The following is a 26,328-nucleotide window of genomic DNA, read 5'->3' on the forward strand; positions in this document are numbered from 1 at the left end:
ATGGGCATGATCAGTCGATTAATCGATAATTGATCATTAAGAATTTCATCGATTACGTTCGTTTTAATCGACAAACCGAATGTAGGTTGCTGTGCGTAGCGTGACCAAACAGGTCTGTACATGAAGGAGCGAGCAAACACAAACAGTCGGTCAGTCTGCAACGTACCGAAGCATAAATGCGTATTTAACAATGAATTGTACAAGAAATTCCAGGCTTTCCGTTGCGTTCGGGACAAGTGTGAGTCCATGTGCACAGTGTATAAAGCAAGAACATATGTTTCTGTGTCCAGTGGGAAAAATCTTTGCCAGGTGAGAGTCGCGCAATGTCGATGACGAGTCCCCACCTCCCTCCCCCCGTACGGTGTCCTGGTTTTGACAAATGCAAATCTGGTCACACTAACCTGTATTCACCTGAGTCATGTCTTTTAATCCAACAGAAATCAACCGCATCAGCGACACAAGAGCTGAGTTTATGCAAATTAGCGATGCAGTTTTAAGTTTCGTTTCTGTGAAAGTTGCACAAACTGAATTAAACACATTATAATGTCAAACGGGCTGATGTGGCTCTAGAGTCGTTACGGTTTATATGTGGTAAAGTTGAATTTATTTATGCAGATTAGTAGTGCAGATAGTAATAATAATGATGATCATTTTAATATAAAAACGTTAATGATTAATCAATAATCGATCGTTAATTCTTCCGACGATCGATTAAGAAAATTTCATCGAATGCCCATCCCTAGTTGCTAGCAAATACAGCCCAACACCGACGCGTTTGCTCACCGAAATAGGCCGCTGAGAGTTGTAGCAGTAGTAAACGCTCACAAATGTACATAAACTTCTCGCCATAAGAAAATTGTGCGTGAACTCCGCGTGAGTGAAGTAGTGAAGCACATATCAATCCCATCGCTCTTGGCTGCGACTCCACAACCACACGGTATTTTCTACGGACGTCGCTGCCCCACAAAACTCCACGGCCAAAAACCTCGTCCGTCTCCTTCTCAATCTCCTCCTTAAAACAAATAAACTGTTCATGTTCTGGCTCCGGTACGAGAGGAACTTTAAAATCGCCAGGCGCTCAATGCTCGCGTCCATGTTTAGGCGACTTCCGTAAACACAGAGCACGCTCGCTGAGTGTGACGTCGGTGCGCATGCGGGACACTTTCGGGGCGTTGAAAGTTCACGCTGGAGTCACATACAAGTCGCATTTAATTGGAAATGTGAACGACCTCGCAAAAACGTCGGATTTCACAAAAAAATCTGAATGGAGCGTTAAGCCCTGCAGTCTGAACAAGTCCACAGTCATACCTCATAAACTCAAAATACATGTGACTCTGGATATTTCCTGTGTGTGTCTGTGTGTGTGTGTGAGTCCGAGTGTGTGTGTTTGCGCACGGAGAAGGTCACTGTCCCCGCCCGGGCCCATGTCGATAGCTTAATCTGATTGGCCGCTTGATGGATAGGCGGCTCGCTTGACCTATCACAGCTAACTGAATTACAGCTCCCACATACTCACCTTTCTGTCATTCGCTTTTCCCCCCCTTTCGTTCTCTCCGTCTGTCTCTCCGTCTCTCCATCCCGTCTTCCTTACGGCCTCATTAGCTTACTTCATTTGTATTTTCTTTCCCACTCATTTTTTTTTTTTTTTTTTTTAAAGCTGCTGTCCAGATTAGTTTATATCCCTGGATTGATTTAATAGTGTCCATTTCTGTGTTTCCAAAGTGCTGCACAGTAAGAGAAATATAAAATAAAAGCTCCACTTAACGCCACTATTCCTCGTTAAGACAATAAAACGAGTACAATCAAATAAGAGCAAGAATAACAATAAAAATAAATAAAAGATACAGAGGAAAACACAACTCACCTGGTGCTAAAAGCCAGAGAATAAAAATCGGTGTCACACAAATGTACAAATGGATTCTTTTGTTGGTTTAACAATTAACCTGTCCAGATGATACCGGTGGACATTTTTTTACATAACCGTGTATAACTTTCCAACCACAAAAGACAGAAATGTACTTTTATTTCTTAAAAAGCTGACAGTTTCGAGCATATTTCCGGCATTATTATTACATCCTACATCACTCGCTGCATGACGACGTTGGGAAAACGAGCGTCCAATAGGAACACAAACTTTGCCAAAGAGTGTAGTGAGTCAAGATGATCGATGCTCTGAGCGTCTGTGTTCGTAACAATTAAAAAAGCCGCTCTAAGTGCAGTTATTTCTCAAATAAATGACAAATTATGCATCTCGGTCTGCATAATTGTGCAATCTATGCTATTTTTTTTTTTAAAGGTTTATTTCAGTCAAAATGGACAAGTCCAAATGTAATAAACACAATGGAAATGCAGGAAGTGATGAGGCTCTGTGCCCTGGACCTGACACCAGCTGTTTCCATGACCGGCACCATGAAAGTCGTGGGGCCATTGCACTTTTTTTTGTTTCTAAGCGCAATAAAATAATTTTTTGTTTACCTACAGACTTGATAATTTGCACTTTTGTAGCTACTGTATAGTTTGGTTTGATCTGGATCATCCGCATGTGGCCGTTTACAGCAGTGTCCTAAAGTGTGCGTCTGTAGTCATAATGTTGATTTCCTCACATCCTCGTGTCCTTTCTGTCATCAGCTCCATTTAATTTCATGACCAAATTATTCCCATTCTGCCTCTGGTTAGTGTATAAAGTTAGTCGCCAGTAGATAAACCACCATCAGAATCATTGAAAACAGCAAAATGAAGAACACAGAGAAAACTAAACATGTTATGGTGTGTGTGTGCGCAGACTTATCGCCGGTTCTTTCACGCACATCCAAAATTCTGTATTCCTGGCACCTCTACTGGAGTGTACTTGCATTGTGAGATTTTGGAGCTGCTTTATTGTCACATATACAACTTTTCCCCACACGCCGCTTTGCTGCCTGATTATGAGACAAAGACTGCAGACTTTACTCAAAGTGGTGGCGCTTTTAAAGGACAGTTTGGAATTTTGGACATAGGGCCTCATTTCCTCGTGAGTCAGAGTGTTGGAGACGTGTGGAGACACTTTTTTAAATATTCCGTCCAGTCCTTGTATTTGCAGAGGTCACTGGTGCTAGACTAGTGCATGTCAATGGTCATATTTATCCTGCCACTAAAAACAGTCTTACCCACTCCACAAAACACCTGAAGAAAATCTATTATGGTAAATGGTCACATTTTTCTATAGAGCTTTTCCACCTTCAAAGGCACTCAAAGCGCTTTACAACAAGGAACCACTCACCCATTCACTCACACATTCACACACACATTCACACACCAGTGTACGCAGACACTGTGGGCAAGGTGGGTTAAGTGTCTTGCCCAAGGACACAACGACAGCATTCATCTGTGGGAGCTGGAATCACACCAGCCAACCTGTGGGTCAGTGGATCTGACCGCTCAACCTGTGATGTTTATGTCAAGAGCTCAAAACGAACCGCCAACCTTCAGATCAGTGGGCGAATGCTCTACCAACTGAGCCACTGCCGCCTCATTATTACACCAGACTGTCAATGTAAATGTCTGTGTTGAGAGAATAATTTTAGAAGTAAAACCAAAATTGCATTTGAAGGATTTATGTCTGAGCAGCAGCAGCGAGTTGTACTTCCTGATAGAAAGTTCGGCAGCGGCGGACTGATGTATGAGAAAATAGTCCCTCAACATGCGACGATTCATGCGGTGCAAGGTTAGTTTTATTTCAAACAACACAGATATTTACATGGACAGTCTGGAGTAATAATAGATTTGTTTTAGGTGTTTTGTGGAGTGGGTAAGACTGTTTTTAGTGGCACTAGTCTAACACCAGTGACGTCTGCAAATACAAGGACTGGATGGAATATTTAAAAAAGTGTCTCCACACGTCTCCATCACTCTGGCTCAATAGGACACGAGGTCCTAAACTAAGACTAAACCAGAACTAAACCAAGACTAAACCAGGACTAAACCAAGACTAAATCAGGACTAAACCAAGACTAAACCAGGACTAAACCAGAACTAAACCAAGACTAAACCAGGACTAAACCAAGACTAAATAAACCAAGACTAAACTAAACCAAGACTAAACCAGACTACTAAACCAAGACTAGACTTAAACCAGAACTAAACCAAGACTAAACCAGGACTAAACCAAGACTAAACCAGACTAAACCAGACTAAACCAAGACTAAACCAAGACTAAACCAGAACTAAACCAAGACTAAACCAGGACTAAACCAAGACTAAACCAGAACTAAACCAAGACTAAACCAGACTAAACTAAACCAAGGACTAAACCAAGACTAAACCAGGACTAAACGGACTAAACACTAAACCAAGACTAAACCAGACTAAACTAAACTAAACCAAGACTAAACCAGGACTAAACCAGACTAAACCAGACTAAACGACTAAACCAAGACTAAACCAACTAAACCAAGACGACTAAACCAAGACTAAACTAAACCAAGACTAAACCAGACTAAATAAACCAAGACTAAACCAGGACTAAACCAAGACTAAACTAAACCAAGACTAAACCAAGGACTAAACCAGGACTAAACCAGGACTAAACCAGACTAAACCAGGACTAAACCAGGACTGCTGCTTATATCACAGTGATTTTACCGAAAATGTATTAAGAAAAACGAAAAATCCCACCACTTGAATCCAGCTTAAAAAAGCGTTGTTAACATTACTGACATTTGTACCGAGTAAAATATAACTTTTTTTTCACCTCTAATGCTGTAACATTACTGCAGTACGGCAAAAATGTCCAAAATTCCGGACTGTCCCTTTAAATGCCACAGTGGTCACAGATTGGTTGAGAACATTTGCACTAGTTCTAAGTTCGGGCCCTCGGCGTTCACTCAAATTCTAATACTTTTCTTTGATATTACAAGTGTTATGTACAAAACGCGCACGACCAAAACTGTATAAACAAATCCGTGAATGAAAAATGAATCATCAGTGAATCAAATTTCCATTACAGTTGACAAATTCCAATCGAAATTCCGTATCTAAAATCCCATTGAAGACAGAGACAGAGCGAGGGGAGGGGGCCGTTTGTGAGTGTCAAAATGATATGCTCTGAACAGATGTTTTTTGTTTTTATTCTTAAAAGCCTGACTGTTTACATGTCAAAACCAGATACAGGGAGAGAGATGGAGAGGCCCGCGTAGAATGAGAGATTAATTACTTATTCACAGTGAAATGAATGACAGTATAAATACGACGGAATTATTTTGTTGGGTTAAAACGTCTGTTAAAGGGCCAATGTTGCGCCGTTTTCCGAGACGTTTTCTAATGTTTCCTCGTCAAAAACAGATCTGGAGTTGTGTTTTGTTTCATTTACGCGTGTTTAAACACACAAACTCTGCGTGTTTAGGCTGAGTTCTTCCCTCAAATTGAAAATATTCTGTCATGTGGTAATACAGGAAGTGCTCCATTGTGTTTTTAAACTTTCACTAGAATCGTTTGGGTCGTTTCAGCCCTGGAATTGCCAATCTACGCAAATATTAGTTATTGCAGCACCATAACTTTTAATTTAAGCAAAAAGACTTGTAATTCGATATATTTTGAGACTTTTGACGATACGATATCACGATATTTCGGTTATTGGTACGTCATTATTTGCTTCAGGTGCTATTAAAACGCTTTGAACTGATAAGAAACTCAACGAAAATATGATTAGACCAAGGATTTTCTACGTTTTCATACGCGGTTCATTCAGGTGCACGATCTCGTCTGGTTTAAAAAAAAAAAAAATCGATTCGTTTTCCAGAGTCTTTTAACCCGAGCGGAATCTTCAATATTCTGGGCGTTCTCTCTCGTTCACTGTCAGATTCAAACTGTGGGAAAACACTTCTAAATCACCACTGGGCAGATCATCACGAGGATTCGACTGAGAAATCAAAGCATGATTCAGTTATCAATATGGAGCTGTTGTAATCTCGGGCCGTTTGTCGAGGCCGCGCGCGCCGGGAATGTTAAAAACCGAGCCGCTGAACAAGAACAGACGTCTTATTTCAAAACTATTTCGTTAATAAAATGAAACAGAACGAGACGCTTTCAATGGCAGACGTAATGAGCGGGTTGTGAATGGTTTAAAGGCGCTGGGGGTGTTCTACATGTATGTCTAATGGTGGATTACTTATTCACAGTGAAATGAATGACAGTATAAATACGACGGAATTGTTTTGTTGGGTTAAAACGTCTGTTAAAGGGCCAGTGTTGCGCCGTTTTCCGAGACGTTTTCTAATGTTTCCTCGTCAAAAACAGATCTGGAGTTGTGTTTTGTTTCATTTACGCGTGTTTAAACACACAAACTCTGCGTGTTTAGGCTGAGTTCTTCCCTCAAATTGAAAATATTCTGTCATGTGGTAATACAGGGAGTGCTCCATTGTGTTTTTAAACTTTCACTAGAATCGTTTGGGTCATTTCAGCCCTGGAATTGCCAATCTACGCAAATAAATGATGCGTAAACCGCGCTTCCTCCTGTGCGCCTCTAAACCAGAACTAACACCAAGACTAAAACCAGGACTAATCCAGTCCAGGACTAAACCAGGACTAAACCAGGTCTAAACCAGGACTAAACCAGAACTAAAACCAGGACTAAAACCAGTGATCTCATATATAAAGCATTTCTCTATCAGTAATATTTTTAATATGGTTAAGGAAAGACTGGACTTTTTATTGTCTTTAAACAGACAAAAGTTATTATGTTCAGATTTCCTCGTCTTTGCTACTTTACAGCAAACAGTTTCTTATTCATGGAGACTTGGGCTCAACAGACAATTTGAAGAGAACAAACAAGAATTTTCAGGATGTGGTTGGTACATTCATGTATTTTTAAAAATCATGTCAATATCAAGTAATCCAAAGTATTCAGATTATGTTAATCACTTTAAGTAATTAAATGGATTAAGTTACAAACTACATTTTGGGATATGTAATCTGTAATCTGTAGTGGAATACATTTTATCTGTTAAAGTTTGTTAAACAATAAATGACTTTATAAAGTCACTTTTTTTAATCTATATCAGTCTTTTGATCTGCCACAATAATGTAATAATGAATTTAAATGAAAATACCTCAAATTAAAGTCTTTTCTCAGCAATTTTTAGGTGAGATTAAAAAGAGATTAATTAGATTAATTAATTACAGATCATAATTAACTAATCTCTCAATTTTTTTAATCGCATGACAGCACTAATAATAATAATAAACAGATTATAATGATTTCTTTGTTGTATCACTCTATTGTAAACACAAAGCCTAGAAGAGTTGTAATTCCGCTTGGTCCGTGTAGCTTCAGTGTGAGCAGCAGCAGCAGCAGATAAACGCTCTAAAGCCGCGTGCGCTTCACTCTGTAGATGTGTTTATCTGCTGGACCGGCTGGAGGCCTGAGCTTTAGAGAAAGACTCCACACGGTCTGTATACACACAGCTTAGACTCGCCACTGAGATCTTATCACCTACATCCTCTGGGACCACAGATACACCAATACTAGGGTCAGGTTTACTCTCGCTCTGCTGCTGCTGCTCCAAGTAGTGCTCAGTAGTTTGAAGCTGTGTAAATACGCACTGTCAGAGGCGACGCAGCTGACTTTTACTGTCTTAAAAACGTGAAAAAAACTAAAGCAGCTCATTGTAAACAGTTTGCAGTCGTCCAGAGTTGTTCCTCGTTAATCGTACCGTATGCGTTCGAGTAGAAGTGTCTCATTGTACGATACCGTCACGTATGAACCTCGCAGTTCACAGTATTTTTTGGGATATGGTGGGAAAGCTCATGATTAGGGATGTAACAATATCCAAATCTCTCGGTACGATACTTTCGCGATACACATCTCACGGTACGATATTGATTGCGATATTCGATTGTGGGTAATATAATGCTGTTTAAAGCATGCTTAATTTCTTTCTATGCTTAAACTTTTTATTATCCAAAGAGCTCTTAAGTCGTTATGTTAAACTTAATTAATTTTGCACTTGTACTAGAACTTGCATTGTTAAACGAGCTTATGGATAATCTGGATCTTTAAAATAAGTAGTTCTTCTGCTAGAACTGCTGAAACGAGTGCAAAGATGAGCTAGTGTTTTATCATGGTCTATGTTCTGTATGAACTTTTTTCTTAGTCTTTTTTTAGCTTCTGAATATATCTCTTCATTTTATTTTAAAGACATCTCATACGATATTGATTGCGATATTTTGTGGAGTCTAATAAAGCTGTTAATATGCTACTTTTTCCTCTTAAGTCTTAATCCAAAGAACTATTGTTAAACGTTATTTCTTCTTGTAGTCTGCACTGAAACGGAGCAAAGGATCATGGTCTATGTAGTTCCCTCTGTCTTTTTTTTAGCTACTGCTGCACAATAACTCTTCATTTAAGCAAAGACACTTGTAATTCAATATATTGTGACCAGTGTTGGGAGTATATAAATATAAATGTAACAAATTACAGTAATGCAGGGGAAAAAATAGTCATATTTTACTCGGTACAAATGTGAGTAAAGCGCGTCACAAAGCTTTTTTAACCTGGATTGAAGTGGTGGGTTTTTCCTCATACAAATTCGCTAAAATCACCGCGATATCAGCAGCGGTGAAACTCCGGAGACGCGGCCGTGTCGACCTTCAGGTGAACCGCGGGCGAAAGGACCGACGCAGAACTCCACGCTGTTTAGACCTGGTTGAGACTTGGGTCAGTTCTGGTTTAGTTCTGGTTTAGTCCTGTTTTAGTCCTAGTTCAGTCCTGGTTTAGTCCTCCTCTTCAGTCCTGGAATCAGTCCGAGGTTAGTCCTGTTATAGTCCTGGTTCAGTCCTGGTTTAGTCCTGGTTCAGTCCTGGTTTAGTCCTGGTTCAGTCCTGGTTCCTGGTTTAGTCCTGGTTCAGTCCTGTTATAGTCCTGGTTCAGTCCTGGTTTAGTCCTCCTCTTCAGTCCTGGAATCAGTCCTGAGGTTAGTCCTGTTATAGTCAGTCCTGGTTCAGTCCTGGTTTAAGTCCTGGTTCAGTCCAGTCCTGGTTCAGTCCTGGTTCCTGGTTCAGTCCTGGTTTCAGTCCTGGTTCAGTCCTGTTATAGTCCCTGGTTCAGTCCTGGTTTAGTCCTGGGTTCAGTCCTGTTTAGTCCTGGTTTCAGTCCTGGTTCAGTCCTGGTTCAGTCCTGTTAGTAGTCCTGGTTCAGTCCTGTTAGTCCTGTTAGTCCTGGTTCAGTCCTGGTTGGTTCAGTCCTGGTCCTGTTCAGTCCTGGTTTAGTCCTGGTTTAGTCCTGGTTCAGTCCTGGTTTAGTCCTGTTTAGTCCTGGTTCAGTCCTGGTTCAGTCCTTTTAGTCCTGGTTCAGTCCTGGTTTAGTCCTGGTTCAGTCCTGGTTCCTGGTTCAGTGGTTCCTGGTTCAGTCCTGGTTTAGACCTGGTTCAGTCCTGGTTCAGTCCTGGTTTAGTCCTGGTTCAGTCCATATACGGCGCAAAAATTCAGCATCTTCGCAGTTATTTTGGTGAGAGTAACTTAAAAGTGCTGCAATAGTCGTGTAATGTTTTATATTTTAAATGCAGTAATATTGTAATGTAACGAATTACTTTGAAATGACAGTAATAAGTCATAAATAACACATTACAGTTTTAAAGTAACTTGCCCAACAGTGATTGTGACGGTCCACGATATTATTGTGAGAACTTTGACGATACGATATCGCGATATTTCGGTTATTGTCACATCCCGAGTTCAGAGCTTCCTAATTACTCCTCAATAAGTTTATAAGCATTTTATTTTTTTTTTCACATTTTTCCGAGAGTGGTGTTTTGCCGTGACAGTAAAACTAACAACAACTAGTATGCAGACGCGTACTTCCTGATTGTTAGAAAATAAAACACTAAAGTTAGACTTATTTTAGCACTGGGGCAAGTTTTGATTCAGATGCATGTGAAATTTTTGGATTCAGGACCTTAAAAGTGTTTTAAAATACATTTGGACACTTGTAACATGGTAAAAAAACGCAGAAAATTCACTAAAAGTCCAGATAATCACATGCAAATTATGCTTAAAAACACAGAATCTGTCTCAAACTTATATCTTAATTTATTTTCAATATTGAATTCTGAGTAAATATAATATAACAGAACTTAGAGTTACTTGTCACTAACTTTTACTTTTGTTTAAGTCTTTTTGCCTGATTTGCCCCCTGTGTGTTTATAATCGACGTATAATATTTAATTTTGCGCGTTTAATAAATGGTCCGTCTTATCCATCTCAGTCGTTCGTCCTCGTTTCCCACTGGATCAGCTCGTGCAATAACACAAGGTCAGAGGTCAGAGGTCGAGACAGAGGGTCAGTCAGGACTCCGTCTGCAGCTCATGGGAAGAGAGGAGCTTCTGTAACTCTGTGTGTGTGTGTGTGTGTGTGTGTGTGTAACTTCATTTAAGTTTAGAGTAAAGTTACTGCAAAATAATATTACTCAAGTAGAAGTACAAAGTCGTGGTCTGAGAAATGACTCAAGTTTTGTAAATAGAAAGAGTTTAAGCATTAAAGCTGCACTGTGTAACTTTTTGGGGTCCATCGCCTGTTTGCTTTTATGGATATGTCATTTCTCTGTCTGAAATGTTCCACAGTATGACTTTAAACAGCTCCACACATTTTCAAAGCTCATCGCGGGCGCTGGCAGGTGGGTGGGATTATAAACTGCAGCACCGCAAACTAAATATGAGTGTAAAGTAAAATATATAAGTGATTAATGCATGTCTATCATACATCATTTGTGCTAATTTATTTTGCATTAATAAAAACATTTTAAGCAGATTAAACTTGCAGATGTGGTCTAATCTCACACACGTTTTAGACCATTTCTTTCTGCTTTCCTGTGTTTGATAGAGCTTAAAACCCCGTTTACACGTACACGGGTATTTTTTAAAAACTGAGACATTTCCCTTCGTTTGTTCCCATCTTTTACACGCAAATGTTGAATTCGCCTCTGAAAACGAATCTTTCTAAAAACTCCGGCTAGAGTGGAGAATCTGGAAAACTACGGTCTGGCATTTGCGGGATAAATGAAAGTGCAACCAGTGTTTATCTTTTGCTCTGATGATGATGATGAAGCATTCAGAGCAGCAGTCGCATTTCTTCTGGTGCAAAGACTTTTCATGTGTTTGTATTTGCACACACAGCTGATGAATCATATCTATGACCAGAGACGAACAAGGGCTTTAACAGATCTGTGGAGAGGCGAGCCGGCTTAGTAATGCTCGTTTTTGAAGGTATTTTTGACCAAAACTTACAACTGTAATAAAATAATGCTACAGGTTTGAATCTAATCCAGGTCCCACCCAGAGGCTTGGTGTAGTTATGATGGAGCTTGGTGGAGTATTTATCCGGGTTGATGTAAACGAAAACGTTTTTGAAAACGATGCTGTGTGCACGATGTTATTTTGGAAAATGGAGGGAGGGAAATTTGTTTCTCAACATACCTGGCAATAGCGGCCAAAACTTGCCCTGTGCAAGGTCCACTGTGGCTGCAGCGTGTGTGGTGTCTCGGACGTGAGTCTTTCATACAAAAAAGAGTCCAAAAACTGTGTTCCTCAATTAGTTTATTGGACATACCTTATAGCCATCCAAAAATACACAGATTCAGTACTCATTCACAGCGACAACGGTCAAAAGACTGTATACCTTCACGGTGCAACACCTGTGTGCACATTTTCCTCCCCTTTTATAGGGCAGGTACTTGCATAAATTACAAATAGCGCCTCACAGTGGCAGGAGGTACAGACATGTAATAATTCTCCAACACCAGTGATGCTTAAGAAAAGCGAAACGTCCCCATTTTGCAGGACTTGCGGACGAGAGCAGGACAAAATTTCACAGATGTTGGCAGGAGCGTGACTGAAAATTCTGTCCCGCACAGACGTCTAAGCTCCACCTTATATTTATTCAATTACAGGTGGTTTTATAGCTCAAAAACACCTAGAAAAACAGGCATTCTGACTGTGAACGGGGTCGCCTCTCCACAGATCTGACCTGTAACTTGGTCTGGTTTGATCTCCGTGAAGATAGAAAGATTTAATAAAATACCGTGAAACATTCTAGACAAAGACATAACATTTGCACGGAGAAAATCATTTGAAAAGTTTTAAAATCCATGTTTAGATAATGTGGTATTTTCAAAAGATAGAGCACAAAAAATTGAAAAACATATTTATTATTGTCAACATAAAGGTTTTTTTTACTTTTAGACTTGCTCACAATGAGAACCACAATGTGTACTCGAGTAAGAGTACTGTAAAATACTGTATATTACTCAAAAATCTTGAAACTACTCGACAAGAAAAGAACAATTTAATGAAAAGCTACTCAGGTAAAACTACAACTCTGCTAGAACCAGCGTAAAACCCCTGAATAATTCATCAGACGGGACCTTTTAACGTTATGTAACAAGTCTCCAGCAGGGGGCCGTTTCAGGACATTTCCCAGGACATCCCGAGCGAAGGGTCGTCGCCGCGGCAACGCTCTCCATGTCACGGATTACGCAGCATGTTTATATTTACACATTTTTCAGAATACCACGGGGAGGCAGAGAGAAAGTGTTTTGGTGTTTTAAATAATCAAAACGCTTTATGTTTGTGTTTGCAGAGACGCAGATGGAGAGAAATAGGAATAAAGCTGAACGTACTAAAGGGGCATTGTGTAACTTTTCTGGGGGAGGGTCAAACGGTTGTCTCACAGGTCAGGTTTGTGGAGAGGCGACACCGCTCACAGTCAGGATGTTTGTTTTTTGAGGGTTTTTTTTTTAGCTCTAAATCACTTGTAATTGAATAAATGTAAGGTAGAGCGGTTTAATGTGACACTGCGGAACATTCCAGATATCTCCATAGCAACAAGCAGGTGATGGAGACTCTACCAGAAAAGCTACACAATGCACCTTTAAGTAACAACTAATTACTGAACATTTGTTGACAGGAAGATGAGCAGATAAAATTATTTAAGATATTAAACTTTGTAATGGAGCATTGGGCCCAGTCAAGCAGAAGTAAACAACAAGGCCAAAAATTCAAGTTAATGCATCTGATATAAAAATGTATTGAACAGATACATATGTACTCTAGTTTATGAAACTGTTGACCTTTTTTCTGTACCATTTTTGGTTCTAAAGTTACATATGTTTTAAACAGACCATGAATGAAACATGGAACAAAAATTATTTCCCAAATTTCAAAGACCTGCAAAATCATGTAAATAAACTGATGTATTTCATCATATCTTGTGTTATTCCATCTTTGAACTGTTGATGAAGGTACATGATTTTTCAAAAAAAAAAATAAGTATTTAAAATGATAAAAATTTGCTTGGAAGGACTGACATATTTTATAGAAATAGTTTCCTTTCATTTTGAAGTAATATTAAAGTATTCGGAAGAAAAAAGCGACAAATTATGTAAAATCCTGCACCTTCTACTTGTTTGCACAATTTTCCCTCCGTTACTTTTCCCTCCGTTACCATGACCTTTCTTAATAAAAAATCTCATTATTCAAAAAGTAAGAGGTTTTTCAACCTAATCTTGTACCATATGGTAGAAAACTATATGAAGCAAATATTCAAACCAGTTTGTTAAGGATATGTAAGTGAGAACCAAGAGTTATCACTGTTTGTATTTATTGCCCAAAAAGTGCTGCATATTTCATTCCCTCCGTTACCAACATGAGTTTTTTATTTTTTGTCAACAACTTGAAAGAATATCACAGGTTTAACTTTACTCTGTTGGAGTGTAACTCTTTCCTACATTCTGATACTTTACTTATTTCAATAGTTCCTCTAGTTTCTGAATAAGAGACATTTGAATGTCAAAAATCTGCCCGTTTCCCTCCGTTACCACTTGATCGGACCCACTGTATTACCAGATGACATCACAAGGTGGAACGGAGTGTTTTCTGAATGTTTAAGAGATGAGTTTTGTGTAACTGATCAGAAAATAGGGTAATATGGGCCCGTTACGTAACAAGTGCAAAAGTGAACAGCTGTTGACACACAGAGGAGCAGAAAACGGGACTCAAGAGAGATATTAAACTCTTTAAAACTATCAGGAACATAAACATAACACGACGCTGTGAAGAGATGTGTGGCTTGTAAACTTCAAAAATACATGTGAGCGTTAAACAACGAGGAGAGTGAAAACTGAGAAAACTGAAATGTCCCAATTGTGAATCTGAAACGTTTGTTCACTGTCTGTAAATGTCCAAAATATCAGGTTTAAAATGAAGCTAGTTGTTGAGGATGTGTTTACCCGTTGCTATGGCGATGTCATGGCGATGGCCGCAGAGCAGGAATACACGCATCAAGAATCTTCCGGTCATCGAGCAATGCATACTGGGAAGGATTTTCCGAAAAAGTGAGCATCAAACCTCCATGTTTGTTTCCCCAGTGGGATGTGTCTATTGTCAAAGTCGACCTTTTCAAGTCTTTTGAACCATGTCACTTTTGTTTCTGGTTCTGATATTGTCATATTTTAGTTTTGGGATTGGCACATCATTAATTGTGTGGTTGTTGGATCCTAATAGTGGAAAACAACTCAAGAAATTTGCGAACTCCATAAATGCAAAAGGGAATCAGATGTGTGTGACTGTAAACATCTGTTCAAACTGTTTCTCTTCCCAACGGAATTGAAAAATAGTGAAAGGCGAAGGCGATGGGCAGGATTGATCCACAGGAAGGACAAAAAAGTAAACTTTGACTGCCTAAATCATCCTGAGTTTGCAGCGAACATTTTGTATGTGAAGCACCAACAAAGTGTCCACAAAGCAGGATCGGGTGACAGCTGCACTGAGCCCCGTGCAGCCGAGGACCGCGCCGGGGCCATTGCTCCGCCGCGGTCCTTTCTGTGACATGTTAGTGTCATATGAACCATCTCGCACTCTGAGGAGCTCAGGGACCGGCCTCCTGCTGGTGCCCAGAGTCACGACTAAACAAGAGGAGTCAGAGTTTCAGGTTCATGCAGCTAAAACCTGGAACAGTCTGAACATGTGAGACAGACTCTTCTGTGACGCTGTTTAAATCCAGACTCAAAACATTTCTGTGCGTACGACTGAAAGGTTTTCATTCCGCACTCTTCTCTTTAATTTACGTCTCTCTTTTAATTTTAATCTTTATGATTATTTATGTTTTGATTTGTTTTTATTATGATTTTAATGTATTTCTTATTCTATAAAGCACTTTGAATTACTTTGCGTACGAATTGTGCTCTACAAATAAACTTGCCTTGCCTTTCGTCTGCGGTCACCCAACAGTCTACGCGGGCGCACTTTCGAGCCAGTCCCGATAAACAGTCCTGGTTTAGTTCTGGTTTAGTCCTGGTTTAACACTCCACTTCTTCTCCGTGCACAGAATCTCCACAGCTCTTTAGACTGTGTTTCTGTAGAATAAGATGCTTTTATAACCATAAAATAGTTGTTGAGGAGTGGATTGTTTCAGACAGAGCTCTACTGAAGGCCGAGGTGTGAAACGCACGCTCCGCCACTGATTTAATCCTGGTGTTCAGGGGAAATAAATGATCTGGTTTCATTTTGAGCTCATCCTGACGTTAGTTCTTCTTTACGCTTTGCTTCGATTTTGAGTTATTTGCTGGTTTACACTGTTCACTCCTGATCTTTCTCGTTATTTTCTACGTTCGTCTTCGCCGCGTAAAAGTTCTAAAGTCTCTGGCCTAAACGTTCAAATCCTAAACGGTCCTGAAACTGACCTGCGTGTTTTTGTTTCCTTCTTGTGTTTTTGTAGGAGCGGGTGGAGTACCTCTTCCTCATCATCTTCACTGTGGAGGCCTTTCTGAAGGTCATAGCCTACGGTCTGCTCTTCCACCCCAACGCCTACCTGAGGAACGGCTGGAACCTGCTCGACTTCATCATCGTCGTCGTCGGGTACGGAACCTTTTCACCTTCACAGTTTTGTTGTTTGGAGAGTGTCGGAGTCTGTTGGTGTTGGTGGTTTCTGTGGTTTGAAGTAGAGACTGTAAAAAAAACAAAAAAAAAAAAAGTGGACGAAGAGAGTCGTTTTAACATTTTAACGAACATTTTAAAATCAGAATAACGAGGTACAGAGAGAAGAGAGAAGGAGAAAGAGAGAAGAGAGAGAGAAAGCGGAGAGAGATGGAAGGAGAAAGGGAGAGAGAGAGAGGGGGGGAGAGGGAGAGAAGGAGGGAGGAAGAGAAAGGGGAGAGAGACGGAAGGAGAAAAGGAGAGAAAGAGAGAAGGGAGAGGAGGAGGGAGAGGTCAAGCGAGGGAGAGGAGGAAGGAGAAGGGGAGAGAGGGAGGGAGAGAAAGCGGAGAGAGATGGAAGGAGAAAGGGGAAGAAAGAAAGAAAGAAAGAAAGAAGGGAGAGAGGGTGAAAAAGCTGAGAGAGGTGGAAGGAGAAAGGGTGAGAACGAGAGAAGGGTGAGAGGACAAGAGGGAAGGAGGAACATAGGAACATAGGGAGGGAAGGAGAGAGGGAGGGAGGAAGAGAAAGCGGAGAGAGACAGAAGGAGAAAGGGACAGAAAGAGAGAAGGGAGAGAGAGAGAAAGAGAGAGGGGGGAGAGGGAGAGAGAAAAAAAGGAGAGAGGCAGAAGGAGAAAGGGAGAGAGAGGGAGTGAGGAAGAGAGAGAAAGAAGTCAAAAGAGAGGAGGGAGGGAGGGAGAGGAAGGAGGAGGAGAAAGAAGAAAGGGAGAGAAAGCGAGAGGGAGAGAGGGGGAGAGGAGGGGGAGAAAGGGAGAGACAGAGAGAGGAAGAGAGAGAAAAAGAGAGAAAGAGAGAGGAGGGAGAGAGAGGGGGGAGAGGAAGGAGAAAGGGAGAGAAAAAGAGAGGGGAAAGAGGGAGAGAGAAGGGAGAGAGAGCGCGAGGAGGAGGGGAAGAGAGGGAAAGAGGAAGAGAGAGAAAGAGAGGGAGGGAGAGAGAAGGAGGAGGTGAGAAAGAGAGAGGGAAAGTGAGACAGATGGAGAGAAAGAGAGTGAGAGTGAGGGAGTAAGAGAGAGAGAGGAGAGAGAGGAGAAGGAGAGGGGGAGGAGAAAGGGAGAGAGAGAGAGAAGGGAAGGAGGGGGAGAGAGGAAGAAAGGGAAGAGAGAGCGAGTGAGGGACAGAGGGAAAGAGGGGGGGAGAGAGAAAGAGGTAAAAAATAGAGGGAGGGAGAGAGCGGAGAGGGAGAAAAAGAGGTAAAGAGAGGGAGGGAGAGAGAGGGAGAGAGAGGTGAGGGGGAGAAAGAAGAAAGGGAGAGAAAGCCAGAGGAAGAGAGGGAGAGGAGGGGGAGGAAGGGAGAGAAAGAGAAGGGAGAGAGGAAGAGAAAGAGGAGAGAGACAGAAGGAGAAAGGGAGAGAAAGAGAGAAGGGAAAGAGGGAGAGGGAGGAAGAGAGGGGGAGAGAGGGAGCGAGAGAGAGAGAAGGGAAAGAGAGAGCAAGGAGGAGGGGGGAGAGGGAGAGAGAGAAAGAGAGACAGATGGAGAGAAAGAGAGTGAGAGAGATAGAGAAAGGATGAGAGCGCAAGAGAGGCAGGGAGAACGTGAGCAGGAGGGAGGGAGAGAAAGGAAAGAGAGGAGTGAGGGGGAAGAGAGAGAGTTACGGAGAAAAAGAAAGAAGACGTGTCAGAAAGAGAAGAGGTGGATTAGAGATAGAGGGAGGAGGGGACGATAAAGAAAGTGAAGTGTAGAGGAAGAGAGCGCCAGACTGAGAGAAAAACTTTGACTTTTTTAACCCCTCATTGAGTATTCAGTCCTTCGAGTGAGACTGAAAGAGACAAACAGAGATAAACAGAGATGGAGAGAAAGGTGAAAAGAGAACGAACCAGGAAATCGTGCTGGTACGCTGTTAGCATGCTAGTCGTTTTGGGCTGCGGCGCGACTGCAAAACACACTTATAAATGTTTGTGGTGAATAATGAAGAGGCTCAGGAAAGTGGGGAATAAGTTTGGACCGTTGGATTTAGTTCAATTTGTACGAAAAACGGCCAAACAACGATGCTGAATCCTACATTTTTCACACTTTAAAGGTTCTAAATTACATCAAGCAGAGTGTCCAGATGTAAATATTGACCCGGGACAGTCCCAGGTTTGATCCTGTGTCCCCTGTCCCAGCACATTTATACAAAACCACTGATTTGTCTCAAGAAATGTCCCAGTCTGATCCCAGTAACAGTAAAGAACAGTGTTGGGGAGTAACAGATTACATGTACCGGAGTTATGTAATCAGAGTACAAATTATGAGTAACTGTATTCAGTTACAGTTACTGTTTCAGTGAGTAGAAATAAATGGATTACATGGTGGTATTTTCCTGTTTTCACATTTTGGGCTAAACCAGGACTTAAACCAGGACTAAACCAGGTCTAAAACTGGTTTAAACCAGGTCTAAAACAGGACTAAACCAGGACTAAAACAGGACTAAAACATGTCTAAACCAGGACTAAACCAGGACTAAACCAGGTCTAAAACAGGACTAAAACAGGACTAAAACAGGTCTAAAACAGGTCTAAACCAGGACTAAACCAGGACTAAAACATGTCTAAAACCAGGTCTAAACCAGGACTAAACCAGGACTAAACCAGGACTAAAACATGTCTAAACCAGGTCTAAACCAGGTCTAAACCAGGACTAAACCAGGACTAAAACAGGTCTAAAACATGTCTAAACCAGGTCTAAACCAGGACTAAAACATGTCTAAATCAGGACTAAACCAGAACTAAACCAGGACTAAAACATGTCTAAACCAGGACTAAACCAGGACTAAACCAGGTCTAAAACAGGACTAAAACAGGACTAAAACAGGTCTAAAACAGGTCTAAACCAGGACTAAACCAGGACTAAAACATGTCTAAACCAGGACTAAACAGGACTAAAAACAGTCTAAACCAGGGACTAAAACAGGAAAACAGTCTAAACTAAACCAGGTCTAAAACATGTAAAACCAGGACTAAAACCAGGAATAAACCAGGTCTAAACCAGGACTAAAACATGTCTAAACCAGTACTAAACCAGGACTAAACCAGGACTAAAACATGTCTAAACCAGTACTAAACCAGGACTAAACCAGGACTAAAACATGTATAAACCAGGACTAAAACAGGACTAAAGCTGCGTGGACGTGTCTCCTCCTCTTCTATCAATAATATTTTTAATCTGGTTCAGTAAAGTCTGGGCTTTTTATTTTCTTTTATCAGACAAAACATCTTGTATTACGATTTCCTCATCTTTGCTTCTCTACAGCAAACCAAGTAATCCAAAGTATTCAGATTACATTACTCACTTTAAGTAATTTAATGGATTACAATACAAACTACATTTTGGTGTATGTAATCTGTAATCTGTAGGGGAATACATTTTAAAAGTCACCTTCCCAACACTGGTAAAGAGAGACATAAACTGTCATTTGTTTAGGTAAAATACAGAAAAGCTGCTTAAAAAACGACCAAAACACAAAGAAAATGTGACTAAACTGACTCACATTAGAGCCAAGTGCGACAGTTTTTCATAATTAAACTCTCGTTTCACAATTTTGCTATTACCAGTCTTTTATTTTGAAAATCTGGTCACTCTAGTTTTGTTGTTACCTCCTCATAAACAGACCTGGAGTTTTTGTGTTTTGTTTCATTCACACATGTTTGAGTAACACTTTATTATTAGTCTGTCTGCATCTCCAAAGCTCAAAATGCTCTGTTCCAGTTTGTGATGTCATGAAGTGGTAGTTTAAGTGAGCAGCTACAGCTTTTGTTCAGTTGAGATCGGAAATTCCAGGGCTGAATTCATCCAAATGATTCTAGTGAAACTGTAGGAGCCTTTTTTCATTACTAAGATAATTATTCTTATTTTGTTTGATTTAATATTTACTTAAAATGCATGATTTTTTTGGTCATTTTTGGTAATTCTTTGCGGTGAACATGATTATTTTTTGATTATTCGCTTAAAAATAATTTGTTCTATTTACATTTTTCTTTCAGTTAATTATTGCTAGTGTTAATCATAAGTTTACTTAAGTAGTGTTTACTTTTTGTATTATTTTGTGGTCTATGGCTCCTCGTTTTTGATAAGGATGATGTTTTTCAGATGTTGAGAGAACTGGGAGTGAATGAAGATACAGAATTGTTATGATGCTCCGGACATTATAAAGACATTCAATTTGTATGTTTGATTTTATGAACTATAACATCAACCTGCCCAGGGACGACAGGTGGAAATTAACACTGGTGCCACAACCTGGTACAAAGCATCTCTCCTGTTAAGGTTCATGTAAAATTGTGCACTGTCTAGGGATGTGACAATAACCGAAATATTGTGATATCGTATCATCAAACTTCTCACAATAATATCGTGAATCATCACAATATGTCAAAGTCACAAGTCTCTTTGCTTAAAGGTTGTATGGAGGATTTTTTTGTTTGTTTCAAATTGTCAATGAAAGTTTAAAATACCATTACAGAGACGCAGCAGCTTTGTAATTATCATGACCAAAAAAAAAAGAAAGAAAATCTATCAACTTTGGACGTGTTGAGGCCAGATAAACATCAGCCAATAGAAAACGAGGCTGCCTCATTTTCTATTGGCTGTTAGGTTGTCAGTCAATCTCCCTACGTTTCTAAGGTAACTATGCAGCAGTTCTTAGAGGCTTTTTCTAATTGTGGCTCTCGCAGTTCACATAAAGTTTGTTGCGATGTCGGATGAGAATCCACGACCAGTTCGCCGCAAAAGAAAGTCGGTTTTTGAGGTCGCTGAAAGACGAAGAGAAGGAGAAAAGGAGCGAAGACAAACTGAGGTGGTTCTTGGAGATTCCTTTCAGTAACTGCGCGACTGAAGCAGACGAAGGCTCTAAAAACTGAGGTGTCGGTCTCTAAATTATTTCTAGAGGGACCTGTGTAGGAGGAAGATGGTGTCAAGGACTGTCGCTGGAAAAAAAAATACAACTTTAAATCAAGAGTTAATCACTAAAAAAAGACAGCGGGAACTACATAGACCATGATCCTTTGCTCCATTTCAGTGCAGACTACAAGAAGAAATAACAGCTCTAAGCACTTTTAAGTCTTAGTTCTTTGGATTAAGTCTTGTCAAGGCGTTTTAAGAGGAAAAAGTCACATATTAAAATTTAGCCTCCAGAAAATATCACAATAAATGTCGTACCGTGAGATGTATAACGTGAAAATATCGTACTGAGAGATTTTGATATTGTTACATCCCTAATCGTGAGCCTCCCCACCGTATCGTGAGCTTTTCCAAGATATCACAATAACTATCGTACCGTGAGGTTCATACCGTGATGATATCGTATCGTGAGACTTGGATATCGTTACACTCCTAGCACTGTCCCTGTCTCATTAAATAAAGTAAACTACACTTATTTAAGGCGAGTGCAGGTGCATCATGGGAGTGTGGAGTGGAGCCAAGCCTCTTGTCACCTACATGTTAAAGTTCCCCTTTCCTTATGTTTTGTAATGTCCCAATTATGTGAATGCTCCAGTAAAGAGTTTTTAGCTGTACTTGGATTCTTTCACTTTTGAGGCATTTTAAAAGGTGGAACAAGCGTCAATTCTGGCTTCACAAATGTTTGGACCTTACAGAAGGTGTGTGGGGTTTAAAAACACATTTACTACAACATGACATCACAAAGTGGAACAGAGTGTTTTGTGTTTGGGAGAATAACTCATCTTAAATATGCAGGGTCTGTGTGTTAAACGTGTGAATGAAACAAACACAACTCCAGGTAAGATGTAGTCAGGCTGGTGCAACCTACTGCCTCTGCTCAGTTTCATTTCTCTCCAAGGAGCAGGTCAGGAATCAGAAAACACTCGAGCAGGGGTGTCAAACTCATTTTGGTTCGGGGGTCGTATCCAACCGACTTTGATCCCAAAGGGGCCGGATCAGAAAACTCATGTCATATAAACCCCAAAAATAGTAATAAGTTCAAATATTTGTGCAGAGAAACACAAATCTATTACAGAAATCTTTTTTAATTGATGAACTCTTTCTTTTACAAAATATTATAATATTATGAACAACCTGAAACTTTAAGAAAAATACAATTTCAACACAATGTTTTAACATGAACTTGTATGTAAATAGGAATAAGTCAATTTTTTTTTCTTGGAAAATCCTGCACTCGGCTCCACTTTTGTCATTTTGGACATTTTTCTGATGAGGGTGTCACGGTCAACAGTCAAAACGATCGTCCTTTAAGAGCGTTTGGAAAGAGACAAGTCTTCATTTGTGCTGCTCTGGTGGGAGGGGCCACGTACAGAGACACTGGAGACGCTGCTGTGATAAACACCACAGAAAATTACCAATATTTAAATAGAAAATATAATTAAAATATTTTCATAGAAAAACAGCAGAGGGCCAGATTAAAGGTCTTGGAGGGCCGGATCCGGCCCCCGGGCCTTATGTTTGACACCCCTGCACTAGACAGTTTGCAAAAATCCCAGAAGTGCAAGTTTGGGCACCAGCCAATGAGCGAAGAGACATACAGTCTGTGTTGGCAACAATTCCCGAGGTCGAGGATTTAAAGCTGGAACAAAGAGAATGTTTAGCGAATTTTATCAAGGGGAAAGACGTTATTGTCCTTCTTCCTACGGGATTTGAGAAAAGCTTAATAAACTAGTTAGCCCAGTTTGTGACCCATTACATATGCCACGACCAAACAGCAGCGATTGGTTAAATAAAAAAAGTACCCGCCTACAGTCGAGCAAACGAATCCTAATGCTGCGAGGTCAGACTGGTTTCCACGAAGTGAAACCGGCTGATGAATCAGGTTAGGTAATATGGGCCCTTTAAAAAAAAAAAAACTAATGAAAGGCAGAGCCAGGGAGTGTGACGGAGAGAGGGATGAGATTAAAAGAGCAGAAAAGAGAGAGACAGCCTCCTCGTCTGCCTTCTCTCGTGTTCGGCGCGGCGCTCGCACTCGTGTAAAACAGTCCTGACAGCAGCATTAGAGGCATAAGTGCTTTAATTGAGCATGTGTGTAAACAGCCGTCACATGCTCTGCCCCAGACTCCATGTTAAGCCCCTGAGTCGAACACAGCGGACAGCTCAGACCCGACCAGACCGTGGCCTAAGGGTCTGATATAAGCACACATGCAGCAGGGGGCGCTGTCACACCCCGCGCCTGGCATCATGTCACAGCCCCGAGCATAAACATAACCTCTCAGTCCAGTGCGCTTGTGTGGGCACTGAGTCTGCTGCTGTCATGTCATTAAAACAGGAAGTACAGAGTTAAAATTATGACCGTGGTGGAATTATCAGCAGTGTTTGGAGAAAGACGAGATGGCCTCTAATCTTTTAGCAAAAATTTACACTAACGATGCAATTTATTAAAGGGACAGTCCGGAATTTTGGACATAGGACCTCATTTCTTAGTGAGTCAGAGTGTTGGAGACGTGTGGAGACACTTTTAAAAAAAATATTCCATCCAGTCCTAAGCGTCTCCACACGTCTCCAACACTCTAGCCTGATTCATCAGACGGTTTCACTTTGTGGAAACCGTCTGACCTCACAGCATTAGGATTCATTCGCTCGACAGTAGGCAGGTACTTTTTTTATTTAACCAATCGCTGCTGTTTGGTCGTGACGTGTGTAATGCTCCAAATCTCGTAGGAGGAAGGGCAATAACGTCTTTCCCCTTGATAAAATTCACCAAACAATGTCTTTGTTTGGCTTTAAATCCTCGATCTCGGGAATCGTTGCCAACACAGAATGTCTGTCTTCGTCTACATCCACTCTACAACTACACAGCAAAAACTGGAGGGTTAAAATTTAAGGTAAAATATTTCAGAGTTGTTTTTTACACCAAAAGTGTTATTTTAACTATTTGAAAGTTAAATGTGGGTTCAAGTTGGAGTTATTTGCCAGAGTTGATGTAGTTGAGGTTAATTCAACTTTCTCTAGTGTTAATTCATCTTCCCTTAGTGTTAATTTGGCTCCTCCCATTCACCACTTCAAACTCTTGTGAGAGAAAACCAGTTTGAACCAGTTTTGTTCATAATTTCATCTTAAATTATCTAAAATATAGTATAAATAAAATAAAACACCTCTGTGCGTTTAGCTAAATCAGGAACTGTACAAAGTGTTTTATCTGTTTACTCTCAAAACATTAATATAACTCTTGATTTCCGGGTTAAATGGGAACTTTGGTCCAGTGTTACTTAATTAACATTTCCAAAAATGTTAAATTAACTCTAGAACAGACTGGACTCATATAAACTCTGAGAAAATGTTAACTCTTTCCCCCCTGGACGCCTACTAGGAACAACCCATACATATGTTACTAGGGCTACACCCATAGAGCATAACTGCATAAAAGAAAACAGACTTCCACGAGTGATTTCAGGGCAATTTTGGTTCATAATCGAGTATAAAGCCCGGATAGTTTGTTCGGATATCGCAGGACTCCACACAGACGCATCAGCGGCATTCTCATCTTCGTAAGATTCACTCTCTGAAAGTCCGTCGCCATCGCTGTTTTCCACTTTATAATCACCCTCATCATCACTTTGAAATCTATAAAAGTCACTTTCTCTAAACTTATCCATAAAATACGTCCGCTCCTCATTATTTCTAAAACTGTGCGCCGCAGCGCCACAATCTTTCCATTGCACGTGTTTGTTGTGTTTTTTCTGGAAGCTACCATCGTCACTACTTCGATTAACTTTGGAAAAAATCGTGAAAACATATCCTTGAATCCTATTGGTCAGTCTAGTGTGGGTTGTAGTGGCCCCGACCGATCACAGTCTCTGTTTAAATGTGAAAAACCGAGGTGTTCTAAAGGTCGTCAAATCACGTCTTTAGTGATACAGCGGAGGTGTCAAAAGTCGTCATTAAGGAAACAGGGGGGGTCGTCAAATGTCGTCTTCATGGGGGAAAGAGTTAAAGTTGATTCTGTGAGAGTCAGTTTTAACACTCCACTTTTTGTTGTGTACCTTGTATATTCTGATTCCTGACCTAGACGCTGGAGAGAAATTAAATCGAGCAGAGGCACTAGGTGGCGCCAGCCTGGGTACCAACACTCTGGCTCACTAAGAAATGAGGTCCTATGTCCAAAATTCTGGATTGTCCCTTTAATGTATTTATTCATCAATTGCTTATTTGTATTTTATGTGTCTTAAAAATCCAATGCAACTGTGCACCTCCTGTATGATGTGTGACACTACATAAGTTACATAAACTGAAAACTAAATCTATTTATTTATGCATTTATTTACCCCTTTGAGATACATCATCTGTTTTTTGAAGGGTTCCTAATTGAAATGAAGTACACTACAGAGTACTATGAAGTATATGACTATGAGTACTACACTATGAAGTACACTACAGTAGTACCTAAGGCTGCTTCACTCTTATAAGATCTGTGCTTGTTTCAGGCTGTTAAAGATCAGATAAAACTTTATTTGTCCCATAACTTGACTCACTAAATTACAGTGTTGCAACGCAAAGTTCAAGAACAGCAGGAAAATACGAACATGCAATCAAAGTCAAGATAAACGACTATTAAACGACTCAACAATAGACATACATGTAACACAACACCAAACGACAAATTTGACCCTCAGACCAATTTGTCTTGACCCTCAGGCTTCCAGGTTTTCATCACAAGGTTTTGAAAATCTACTTTATCAAATATTGTTGAGGATCTAAGTGTGAACAAAGATCTGATGACTTATTCTTACTGTTATAAATGCACATTTCTGAATGATTCTCTGTACTCATCACTCGTCTGTGACCCTCAAATCGGCCCCTTAAAATTTGATAAACTTTTCTGTTGTGCCATTTCAATTCAACATTTATTTGATTATTGTTATTATTACTTTTTATTCTTGAGTCTTATTTGATGTGCTCGAGGAGGAGTGTATTATCTGACTGTCAAGGGGTTTTGAAGACTTCGATAAAAAAACAAAAAAACTATTTGAGCAGCAAGATTCTCCATTTGATTCAAATTCTTTCCAACATTCAATTTCAAATCAGTTTATTTTTGTAGAGCTGCTGCTTGTTTTAAAGGGAGTCAAGATAAGATTAAGATCATATTCTTGTTGAAAATTCTCTGGTGATCTTTTAAAAACAACAGGTAACAGCAAAAATGTATTTCCTCAGTAAAACCCGGGTTCCTTACAGCAGTGGAACATCGTGTGATCTGGTATTAGGCCCGAAGTAATCCGCTCTTCACCTTTTTGTCATTGTGCTAGATTAAAGGATTTTGGCATGATCCAAATCTGAGGTCTTAAAGTGTTCTTAAGGAGAGCTGGTTTGGGAGAGAGGAGGGACAGGGCCGAGAGTCGGACCGAAAATAAACAGGAAACAAACAGCAGATTAAAACTGATTGAAACTGCAAATACGTCAACTTTTCTGAGGTTCATCCTGGTTTGGGCTGTTTT

General features: G+C 40.3%; 1 protein-coding gene across 1 annotated transcript in view; it reads left to right on the plus strand.

The window, feature by feature from the left end:
- cacna1c (calcium channel, voltage-dependent, L type, alpha 1C subunit) overlaps nt 1-26,328 on the plus strand; it is a 667,856-nt gene that overhangs the window by 434,981 nt on the left and 206,547 nt on the right. The window contains exon 4 of the mRNA XM_055153273.1: nt 15,742-15,881. Within this exon, the coding sequence (XP_055009248.1) occupies nt 15,742-15,881 (140 nt within the window). The remainder of the gene's footprint in view (nt 1-15,741; nt 15,882-26,328) is intronic.

This window comes from Boleophthalmus pectinirostris, unplaced genomic scaffold, assembly GCF_026225935.1.
Source record: "Boleophthalmus pectinirostris isolate CB_2022bp ecotype Guang Dong unplaced genomic scaffold, ASM2622593v1 HiC_scaffold_18, whole genome shotgun sequence".
Taxonomy (NCBI): domain Eukaryota; kingdom Metazoa; phylum Chordata; class Actinopteri; order Gobiiformes; family Gobiidae; genus Boleophthalmus; species Boleophthalmus pectinirostris.